At 39.0% G+C, this 12,479-nt stretch overlaps 1 protein-coding gene across 3 annotated transcripts in view; it reads right to left on the bottom strand.

The window, feature by feature from the left end:
* Positions 1-12,479, bottom strand: part of pvrl2l (PVR cell adhesion molecule related 2 like) — a 376,118-nt gene that overhangs the window by 202,196 nt on the left and 161,443 nt on the right. For all 3 annotated transcript variants that reach the window (XM_085395491.1, XM_085395490.1, XM_085395489.1), the window contains exon 3: positions 9,019-9,262. In XM_085395491.1, coding sequence (XP_085251617.1) covers positions 9,019-9,262 — 244 coding nt within the window. The remainder of the gene's footprint in view (positions 1-9,018; positions 9,263-12,479) is intronic.

Here is a 12,479-nt window from a genome sequence, read left to right as displayed (position 1 = left end):
AACGCATATAATTGCCATGTTTGAAGCAACTATTTCAAAGGCAATGAGATGGTAATATCATTGCACATTGTTACAACAACTTTGGTTGTGCTGCAGTCTTTAGTGTGACTGTAGCATGTAGCTTGAGACTCCACACCGCGTTCGCTAGTTGATCTGACCACTTTTATGCATGTGACGCTTAACTGCAGCTTTTTAGCCTTTTAACCACTTCCAATGGAGATTTTTAATATAAGCTACTATAACAAAATAACACAGAAACAGAGCCAGGAGAACATATTGAGCAGCACTGCCTGGTGGTATCCAAGTTTCCTCTGTGTCTCCTTCTTTAAAAACAGATTTATTCAGTGCCGTGCCCTGATGAAGGGCAGACAAGTGATGTAATTTTTTATTTTCTACTCTGCTGCATAAATTAGCCGGAAATCAATAAAGGCTTCTGGAACTTGTTAAATTTTTGGAATTCATGTCTCATCGGCTGCCCAGGTTTGTAAACACCTTGCCTTGCCACACTGCTGCTGAATATTTCCAGTCGGTGTTGGGGAAAAAATTCTGTTAAGTTCTCTACCTCAGCTCAACTTTAACAATACATGAATATTCAAGCAACACAAGAATAATTTAACCTCCAATTATTCTGCTGTTTGTGATGTTTTGACAACTCATTATTGGCTGTTCTAAATGTTGACAAAATGCATTAATTTAAGCATGAGACTAATTTAGCTAATTTAAGCTTGAGAGCACTGGCTAAGTGCCATGAATGAAACAAATAAATAAATAATTTCCAGAGTCGGTATTGTTATGCAAACAGTGAAAGCAGAAAACAGCTAATTTTGACTTCTAAGCTCAGCTCACTTTTGCCTCTGAAAGCAAAATCTAAAAGCACCTTGAGGCATCACATTTCAAGACTGTGTTCGACTGCATTTAACAGCATTTTGACTGATTCATTGTTTCTCCTCGAGGCCAATTGTAAACTCAGCAGCATTTCTCCCTTTTATTTTACCCTCCCATGTCAGGTAACAACTCAGAAATAGGAGAATGGATACTGTTCCATTTCATACAATTTGTTGCTACATTGCAATATTTGTTATGGTGTATGCTGACTGACAAACTTGGCATTCAGAAGCTGCCTGTGTGCTTGTTTTATATGGGCTATATTATATAAACACATCAAAATTTCAGTTTAATTAACAGATTCTGGAAAAAAACAAATACATAAATACACTGAACATGAAATGAGCACTGTCCCTGTAGCCCAAACAGACTAAACTCTCTCTTTAACCTTTATTCATCCAGCAAAGGTTTGCTTTACTTTGTCTTTTCACCTGGGAGCTGCCCAACACTGCTGCTGGCCACCACGCAGCTGCGTGGATCTATTGAGGTCATAATACTCTACAAAAGGATGCCTGAGACAAACAAAGCTGAGGGTGGCCAGGCTAATTTAGTCATTTTCTTAGTATCACTTGAAATAATAAGTCAAATACTCATTTTTGAATAAAAAAAACAAAAACTTCAGCTGAAGAAGTGCCTCACAGACATCTGATTTGCAGAGTTAAAGTAGAATAAAGCTGCAATAAATTTACAAATGAAATTGTAGCGACTGCTGGAGTTATTAAGGGCACTGTGTTTGATATTTAAAAACCAAATTGTTACATTACGAGTAATTAAGAAAATATTTTTTATGTTTCTATAGCCAGTGTTTGAAAGTTAGTTAAAGAATATTTTATTCCCGAGCAGAAAAACGTGGCTTATTCAGTGTGCCAGCTCGTATTTGTGCAGTTAGTTTAATTTTAGTGATTTGTTTAATTTGTTTATGTTTTTAGTTACCCAATAAATAAAATTACAGTTTTCAGTTTTATACATGAGTTTGACAGATTTCTAAAATATCTGTGTTTTCTTATTGTTTCTAATTATGACAGTTGGTCTAATAAGTACGTTGTTAGATTATTTCGATTTTCTTATTTAAGAAAATCTTAGTTAAAATTAGTTAGATGTGCAGTAACTACATATATGTTTTTTTAATTAGGTCTTGCTCTATTAATATCTATATGAATATAGATATGAGTCTCTGCTCCTGGCTCTTTCTCAACTCAGCTCTCTGTTTCTTACCAGCAACTTGAAAAGGTGTTAAACAATGTAGCACTACACCTAAGTCAGAAAATGCCATGCTGCATTGGAGTAATTTGGCTATATTTGTTCAAACTAAAAAAGGTTCTGAAGAGAAAATTCATACAGGGCAGCGTAGAAGTCAGAGTATTAGACTGGAAGTATTTTATCTGCAACATTTAATAAATTATAGAAATAGATAACAAGTCTTTACAGGATTTCTGCCAGAAAACTTAAGACCAATCGATGTGAACAAACCCAGAGGACATGTACTGTGTGGCACAAACAAATACATTGGTGGTTTTATTGCTACTCTCTCTTGCTGCGAGGAGAGAAAGAAAGACGCCGAGGGAACGGTTGATGTCATTAACAAAGAATGATGAGTGGTTGCCACAAAAACAAAGGAAAAGGCGGCTATGAGCTGAACAGTTAAAACTGTAGCAAGTCATGATATTTCTCTCTTTTTTATAATTCCACCAACTTTTTCAAATGTTTTTAAACAAATAGCTAACTAAGACACTGGGCTAAGCTAACTAGGATTGCTTGCATTAGCAAGTATCATAAAAACAGATAATTAAACTGGCAGGACTTTGGGCCCATTACTTGATTATATTATTAAACAGCTAATAACATGTAGATATCGTTAGCGAAAGCATGTTTCCAGTCACCAGCTCTGCCAAAAACCCAAAGCCCACAGGCAGGTTTGGTTCCTTAGGTGAGAGTATAATGCTGTGGCTGTCACAATACTTGTTTTTCAAAACAGTGATATGTAATTTAGCATATTAAAAGAAACATCGCTTTAATTAAAGATCCAAAGGAAATCAACAAAAAGTTATGTTTGCTAAACAATATTCAGTATTATAATTGAACGCCCTCATTTTGCAGCTCACAACTTAAAGACTTTGCATTTATTTAACACTGAAAATACAAAAATAAATGATATACCCAAGATCACCTAGTAGTAACTTAGCAGTACCACATTTCAATACACACAGCACTAAAATACAGTATGCACCAGCACCATGGAACAAGGAGTTTTTCAACAGATGGTATGGCCCCCACAGAAATCTGATCTCCACATCATCCATCCAGTCAATCTGGGATTACATGAAATAACAGAAGCAATTAAGTGAGCCTAAACTCACAGAAGCACTGGGGCAAGTTCTCCAAGATGTTTTGGAACAGAGTACCTGCCAAGTGCTTAAAATAAACAGAAAGTAAACTGTTGCTACAAATAAACCTTAAAAGGCATGGGTGGTTACATCATATATTATCATTGGATTTACGACTCTTGCAACTAAAGTCAACTCAAATCACTCCGATTTTACTGCTTATTTATTGCATTCGTGCAGTGTGGTGTACATGTTATGTTGACATTTTCTAGAGATTTCTAGTCTTCAGGTACTAAGTTAAGAAAAACTTAGCTAGATCCATTCATTCAGGTCACCGCTTAATCATTGCTGGCTGTTGAAAATCTGTAACTTCTGCCAATTTCACTCCATTGCTCATGGATTCAGGCCAGTGGCCCTCCAGTCTCTGGTCCATTGTTTTAACCTTTGGACCGAAACTCCCTCCTCAAAGTTTCACAGACTACTACATTTGCGTCTCACCTGCAATTGTATTTCTGTCCTACTGGCTATACTACATCTGATAAGATGCAGTATAACTGTCTACCATCCATTTCATATGGTCCCCATCCAGGACAATATGATATAATTCACTGCCAATTGAGTGATTCTTTATTCACACCACAATAAGTGGTAATAAGATTGGCTGGCTATGCCACTGCATCCAATAAGTTATAATACAATTGGCTGTCAGGATTATGTATTCACACTTAAATAAGTTGTGATATAATTGGAGTGCTGGTGGTTCTATATCAAATAAAATGTAATATGATTGGCTGGCAGTAGCTGCGGATTCAATAAGATCTAATCTGATTGGCTCATATGGATTCTATATATCCCATAAGGTAAAATATGACAGTTTTCCAGGGACTTTGAGGCACTTTGTTTTCCAAGTGCATTTTACATGGACTCTGTCCCAGAGAGCCTGGCACGCCACAGCTCCAGACAAAAGGCGAGTCAGTGAGCTTTCCAGCAGGTATTTCCCAGTCTAGCTCTGCTTTGCGCCAGCAGAAGCAGTAGTTTAGGAGGATTAGCCCACATCCATCTGCAAGTAAGCCAGAATATCTTTCCATGTTTCTACAATGTAGCTTGCCGTCACCAGTGTGTGAATGTGTGTGTGAATGGGTGAATGACTGAATGTAGTGTAAAGCGCTTTGGGGTCCTTAGGGACTGAGTAAAGCGCTATACAAATGCAGGCCATTTACCATTTACCATTTCTCTGCAAGACAGCCAAGTTCTGTATCTCCTCTGTTTTCTGTGAGGGAAGGTTCCAGGACGGATTTTGTATTGTTTTGCAAAGGTTTTCTCATAAAACAACTGAGTAAAATGCATAAACACATGAAAGGCAGTGTAAAACCATGAACCATTATAGCTGCTGCTTCTATAATGAGGTAGTGTAATGCAGTTTATTGTACAGTCGCCTTTTACAGCGCCTTGCATAAAGTCTGTGTGCTGTTTTAATGTTGCAGATCAGGGGCCAGCATTTGAAGCCTACACTGTGTCGCCACTCCAGTTCAGTTTCAAGAAACTCTTTGAAACAGGACTGCTAAGCACAACTAAAACTCACACTTTGCGCAAAAGAAAAGCACTCAAGATATGCTGTAGCTTAAAAGGATCAACGAGTGATGGGCAAATTTACCAGACAGACGTTTTAATTAGTAAATGTAATGTTTCAGTTCAAAGTCTGTCATCTTAGCTCATTCCCTTTTCCTGCTCCCATTATGACAGCAGTGCTAAATGTATGAGATCTTTATTGTACAAGCACTGATGTAGGCCATATTTTTATGGCACTACAAAACAATCAAGGGAACTGTTGTTATTCACATTCAGGCATGAAGCCTCCTCAGTGCCGTAAACTGAAAGAGAAAGACAGCAGCATCTGATTCCTTTGTAAGCGGAGTGCAAATGGGAGGACATGTGGGTGGATGAATAACACCAGCTGTCTACGATTACAAACAGGATGTGTCCCCTGTTAGAAGCAACTAAACTTCCACTCACTTTCAGAAATCAAGACGCTGAGGTAACGCGAGCATTCCTTCAGGTTTCACATTCTTGGCTCTAAGTGGTTGCGCAGGTGGTGCAAAGCAAACCTTTTTTGGGGGATATCTTGGCAAAATAACACGATTAAAGGTGTGTTTTATTAGCGGTTTTCTGCTTCTGCTTTTTGTCCACCCATGAATGTGCAGACAAATATAACTAACTTACTTTGATATGAGGAAAAGTAAAGAATGTGATGATTCTCACAGAAGCTGTGGATTTACACAAATTCTGCTGATTTCAAGGCTGATTAAACGTTGAGCTGCAGTGGACACTGACGTTATGAAGTGCTGTGAAGAGAGTTAAAGTCACGCTGATGGCGGCCGCTTGTCGGGGCCTGGGGCCTGGGGCTCGCTCGGGCCCCTTTGGAGGTGGGGTGCCCCCGGCCTCTCGGCCTGGGGCTCGGTCACTCAGGCACAGCTGGGGGCCGGCGGAGCTCACGGGCGCGTCACTGCAACTCCCCCTGACTTCTGCTCCGCGGCTGCTGGGCGAGCCCTCATCTGGGACTCTCCTCAGCTCTTACTGGGACAGTGGCGCGGCTGCCCCTCTGTTGGTCTTCCATGGTCTCTTGTGTTCTGGGGGCCTCTGGATGTCTGGAGTTTTGATCCCCTCCATACCCGCTTCACACCCTGGAGGACGGGGCTGTGGCCCCCCCACACTCCCTAGCAGATCATTACATGGAGAAACCTTTGGAATGCAAGCATGCTGATCCACACAGGTATGCACACATGGGTATTCACAGACGCGGACTAAAGCTTTCTTGGCTGCTACCTCAAAGCACACTGTGCGCTGTCTATCTTGCGTGCTGCACAATATCGTTTATTATTTAGTAAATATTGATATCTATGACTAGCTAGTTTATTGTGATGGTGCTTTGTTTTCTCTATTATTATGTTGCTCTTTGTTGTTTGCTGTCTCCTCTGTTTGTTTTTTTTGTTTGTTTGTTTTTTTTTTTTCTCCATACAGGTGACCCAGGAGTTCTTTTTTTTTTTCTCTCTCTTCCCCCCCCTTCTCACCGTCTCTTCTCCCCTTTGGTTTTCTTTCATTCATTCCCCCTGTCCTATTTATTTAAAAAAAAAAAAAAAAAAAAAAAGACAAAGGATGAACTGAAGCTCTGCCATCACGTAATGTCGCATACTGCTGTTTCTGATGTCATTTAGAAAAAAAAAAAAGAAAAAGAAAAAAAAAAAAAGTCACGCTGATCTAAAAACTATGGTAATCACACATGCATATGCATAGGCCATATTTGACTGTCAGAACAAGGGCCATGTTTTAACATGCACCGTGACAATAGGGTTAGTACCTTAACTATGTCAACGAGGCATGTGTCATCATCGCTGCTGCAACTCGTACCGCTGATCTAAGTCTGTCCTCTGAATCTGAATCTCCATTTCCCTGTAAAATCTCATGCTAACCAAAGACAGTTTTTTGTTTTGTTTTTTTAATTTTCCTTTTCCATTCATCTGATCCAAACACGAAGTGGGATGCAGCGCTGACATCTTTATCTATCTTCATTCAGTGCACTGTAGAGGCTCACGATGTGATCTGAATGTAACATGTACAAGTTATAATTAAAGTCAAAGACAGTGATTATTATGCAGCCCTATCAGCCACTTTTACTTACATAAGTAAATAACAGTCTGATTTCTGAAATACAAGGTTTCTGAGATTATGTTAATCATTGTCTTCGAATAATCACAATAAGGACTCAATAAATAACTAAATGTATTATTTTGCCAAACACAACATTGAACAATTAAACTGCTTTTTGCATTTTCAATGGTGTTAAGAGTTTGATAGCAGAGGATGCTGATGTTGTGTTTATGCACAGAATCAGAGTCTGTTGATAAGTTATCAGGGCAGAGCATGTTTTGAACTTGTTTCATGCTGAAATACTAATCGTCCAGACAAAGTTGAGTAAGCAAGCCAACAAAAGCACCAAGCAACAAAAGCAACAGCTGAACATCTCATGTCCACACACAGCCCCATAACAAACACAAACAGCTGTACAGAGCAGACCCTTTGCAGGATTTCTCTGCTGTATCTGCTCTCAGCATCTGCGTCACCATCACAAAGTTCCTTTTGCATACACTCTGTAACACTTTGTAATTTTTCTTGCTCACAAGCAAAGTTCTAAACCAGTTGGACTGGATTCTAAACCAGTTAAGATGTTTCACAAGGGACATGCAGACTTTCTGCTTCAATTTGAGGCGCTGATAAGGAGAATTGCATGAAGTGCTAAGAGTAGTGAAATTAAATAAATTTTTTATACAAAGGCTGCCATTTTCAGAGACTCAAAAGTAATTGGATAAACTAAGGTGATTCAAAAGATAATAATACTTTCAACAGAAACCTTTTAGTGCTTTACCATCAGTTTGAAAGCATGCGGTTTTTGCTATCTCTCTGATCGAGGTTTTGCAGCTTACACTGACATCTCTTAAGACCTAATGTTGTAGATTCCAGTGAAAAAATACCAAATACAAGTTCAAAGCTTGAAATAAACTCCAGATCTTTTCTCTGTTCAGTTCCTACCTGGCCATGAACCTGCTTATCAGTTACTCTGAATACCTGAGTATCAGGGAAAAATATATAAAAATTGCTTTAATTCCTATACAATGGTTGAATGCCTTGAATTAAAGCTGAAAGTGTGCAATGTCATTTTCATTGTTTGATTTAATAGCCAGTGTGACGGTGTAGACACAGAGGCAAAATTACATAAAGCTGTATCATTGTTAAACTACTTAAAAATATAGCATATGTACAAGAAAAAATTCAGTATAAAAGTGAACAAAAAAACTGACTTATTATGAACTAAACTGTGATTTTCAACGAGAAATTAAAAAAAGAACTATACTCTCAGCATATGTCTCTAAATGCCCCGAGGTAGGAACAGTGATCTTGGCAGAGCATATCAACCCCACCACAGTCCCATATCGCGCACAGCTTTGGCACATATGCCTCCATATTAGAAAGTTTACACAAGAAGAGACTGAAACTGGCTAATTACAGCTTAACAATCATGTAATAATAACATTACACATGTTTTTAAGTAATTAAACCTGGCATTAACAATCAAAAATCAAAGTAATCTTGTCCATTTCTTGAGAAAAGTCCAGATCATCAGAAGTATGAATATAAAAATCAACTACTTGTTTTCTCAATTTACGTAACAAAATAACAACATATCAGCAATGCTTCAAACTTACTACAAAACTTTGTTTAAATAAATACAAGCACAACATGAAAAGTACTGCACATACTCAAGTCTCAAACTGAGCCTTAGAATAAACAACTCATTTATTGGATCTTGCAGACTTCGTACTGATCAACTCTCATCAACCACTTCTCAGAAATTAACAGTGTTTGTACACATAAAGGCCATTATCTGTAGAGCCACAGAATCTTTTTTGGCGGTCACGCTTGTTTTTCAGTCCATGTGTAACCAGCATCTACCCCTGAGAATACTCGTCAGCTGCTTTAAACTGCTTCTTCTTAGACTCTGGATCCAGTGGGAACTTGTTTTTTTCAGAAAGCTGTGATAAGCAGATGGCTGGGAAGGCACTTGTCAAGGCTGATGTAGCAGAACATCTTTTGAAAGCTTGTTTTATGCGCAGCTCTCCTTTGCAGAAAAGTGTAAATAGTGCTGACCTTAATGCGCTTTAACCCTTCGTATTTAGCTGTGTCTGAAACGTATAAATGCCTGCAGCTTTTATCAGAGGGAGAAAACGATTTTATGCAATCTTGTGTGGACACTTACAAAGCATGATGAGGGTGGTTGTCCCTTGTTCATTTCCAGTAGGATAGGTGGCGTACTCGCAGGTATAGCGACCGGCATCGGACATTCTCAGGTTAGAAATCCTGATGGATGGGTTCTCCAGACTGTTGTGAAGGAACACAACGCGGTCCTTGAAGGCCACATTAGGGAAACTCTGTCCATACACCGGGTGGTACACAGCAATGTTGTCCCTGTGCCCGTCAGAGGGTTCCCATATCCAGGACACCTGATAAGAATCAAGAATTTATAAACGGCAGCGGTTACAGTTTGCCCGATTATTCTTTTCATTGCTTTTATTTTTATGGTACACAACTATAGCTCATTAAAGAAGATAAATTCGTGCAGCAGACTAACTTTTGACTCACATCATCCTAACAAGGTTCTTAAGCAGTCAGCAGCTCTTTCAATCATCTAATGAGGAGGTCTTTAAATACTGACACTGGAGGGCTGTAACCAGGAGATTAATAATGTTGCCACGGATTAACGTATGCCGTAGTGTTCTACATGTGCAGTAAATTGTCCCCATTATAGTTAGCCAAATTGAATACTAGAAGTTCCTTTTGTTCCTACAGTAACTGATTACTTTGAAGCTGGGATACCAGTAATCATTTTTAAAGAATCGTCTTTTGTGTTATTTTAATAGAATTTATTGCACTTAATTAGATTCACACCGAATCTAAAATTATGTTCATCGGGTCTTTGGCAGACTAACAAAAGTCTATTATAAACTGTAGCATTTTGGGTTTTAAGAGTTTTAAAACAGCCTCACTGAGCTGTGTTTGCAGCCACAGGTCCAACTGTTGACCATGTCGGTAAGTAGTGAAAAAAAATCAGCAGTTCAGACAACAATTACCAACTTCCTGTTGTTCGGCGTCTTCCCTTAATACACTGACAGTTTGTTTGTAAACCAGAAGGCATGCATGAATATTTATGGATGCCAACATTTTTGACATTTCTCTGAATACATATTGCAAACTGCTGTCCCTGTAACATGAAATCATTTGGCTTATAGCAGCAAAACGTTGAGTACAATTAAAGTTGTCTGAGTGAGAAGCCGAGAATCTGCTGCAAGATTAAATTAAATGTCTGTTAGACTTGCAGGCGCTCGCTCAAAGACCCCGCTGCTTTTTTTAAACAAACACAATTTTTTTAAAAAAAAGGATCATCTTAGAGATTTCTAATATGCGAAAGATATCGATATCTGGCCTGTGAGAGACACTTCCACGAGGGAGAACGCTGTGATGGTAAACCAAATTGATTTTATTTTTCTCTGCAATTTTCAAAGTGACAGTCAATAACAAACTGCTCGCTAAAGTGGTACACCAGGGAGCAAAGGGAATAAAGTTCATCAATACACATTTAGCAAACATCTATTAAATGTATGACATGTAGGATGGAAGGAAGAGAGCAAGCAGAGGAGGTTGAAGGTTGTGAAAAGGATGATGGATTGTAACCCAGATGTCATTGCAAATTAGAGGATGATTCTCTGCTGATTGAAGAGAAAATATCACAGAGGGCAATTTAGCCCGTCTGCATTTTTAGATTTTACTTGTGAACAAATTACCTATTGATTTCATACACAACTCAGACAGATCACACAGAATCAAATTGAACTCATAAACAGCTCGTAGCACTTTGCTTATTCTGCTCGGCGTTGAAAATGACATCTGAACCGTTCAGGTGGCGTCAGATACGAGCTCAACTGGGACTTGATGAGATAAATTGACATCCAAATAGTCAGCTGAGCTAATTTTACGCCGTGTGTCCTCGAGCAGTTCTCTTCTGTAGACCAAGTTGGAATTAAACGAGCTAAAATTACGACAGAAAAAAAGCAAAGAGCTAACACCGCCCAGTAATCGTAAGTTACTTATCGCTGATTAGTTAAAGTCCCACATCACGCTTCTGATTGCTGCTGACAAACTGCAGGAGTTTGTTGCAGGGAAGTAACTGCATAATAGAAAGAGACAGCATTGTTCGAGCTGAGATTGCTGGTAATTTATTTACAATCTCATGCTGAGTAGACACAGTGGTCGAGGATGTGTTCAAAGAGACTGCTAGCAGGGAAAACAGACACTGTTAACTTTCCATCAGCTCCAAAGTATCAGTTTTAACATGTTGAATCTTTTTCAGCTCACATGTATGTCAGTAACCTTGCCTGTTTTCTGTGGAGTGGCAAACTGGCGGCTTAGTGTTTGTTGGAACTTGAATAGCTGCTTCCATCTTTCTGAGATGGATGCAAACTGCCAAAATATCATTTAAAAATGTACATTTCTAGTTTAAATGTGAATTCTAATTGGAAAAAAACTTACATATGTGGTGAATTAATTGTTTCTACATGAGGATCATTTCATTTTTGAAAGGCTGAAAGTAATGGTGCTCTTTGTTGCCAACTGCATCCAATAATAAAACCTCTAAAAGCCTAATCAGCAGACCAACTCCACACAGAGTTTGGCTTATGTGTGCATCTATGTATGCATTTGTTTTTATCAGTAACAGTGTCTATAAATGTTGTTACATTTAAGTGAAATCTAACCCACACAGCTCATTTGCAGACCTTGTCCCAAGTTTGGTTTAAACTAACGGCACAAAACAAACAGTAAAGTAGAACCAGTAATAGAAACAACAATGACTAAAAGAATATAGATTTTAAAAAAACCTGTTTGTGTCTGTGTGCGTCAGATCAGGAACTAGGTAACATTTGAATTTCTCTCTTAAGCTCCAACCTTTCATTCTCGACACAACAACAACTATTTTTGTGTTTACAAATAAGAGCAACGCAGTGAGTGTCTTTAACAAGAGAGTTTCTAAAAATGTGCACCATTTTCTTATTTCAAGTACAGAAAATTCCAGTCTGTGCTCTGCAATGCTATGCCAAACATTTTTGTAAGGTTAATTTTTGGGGAATTTTGTGCCTTTGTTGGAGGGATAGTGTGTCAGACAAGGTGATGGGGAGAAAAAGAGGCGGGGATGACATCTAGAAATCATTATGCCTTTAATAAATGGGCCAATCAGCCATCGATGAGGTCTGAATTGACTGCCTAGTGCATAGACGCTGTGAGGTCTTTCCCCTTTCTGGCAACCATAATCTCACAGGCCTTCATGCGGGAGCCAAACATCAGCTCCCTCATCAAGAAAGCACAGCAGAGGAAGTACTTCCTGCAGCAGAAACTCAACCAGCTGAGTTCATTGATGGTGTACTTCTGCTCCTCCATCACCATCTGGTACGCTGCTGCCACTGCCAAGGACAAAGGCTGACTGCAGCGTGTCATCAGTTTTGGTGAGAAGGTGATTGGCTGCAATCTGCCTTCTCTACAAGACCTGTATGCCTGCAGGACACCGAGTCGAGCATGAAAGATTGTTGCTGACCCCTCGCACCCCACATATAAACTTTTGGAGTCACTCCCCTCTGGCAGGAGGCTGAGGTCCATTATTGTGGTCCATGA

This window comes from Rhamphochromis longiceps, linkage group LG22 (genome assembly GCF_057381845.1).
Source record: "Rhamphochromis longiceps isolate RC_006_pf linkage group LG22, R_longiceps_female_GT1.1, whole genome shotgun sequence".
Taxonomy (NCBI): domain Eukaryota; kingdom Metazoa; phylum Chordata; class Actinopteri; order Cichliformes; family Cichlidae; genus Rhamphochromis; species Rhamphochromis longiceps.
Note: the sequence above shows the minus strand (reverse complement) of the source record. Positions and strands in the feature narration are given on the sequence as shown.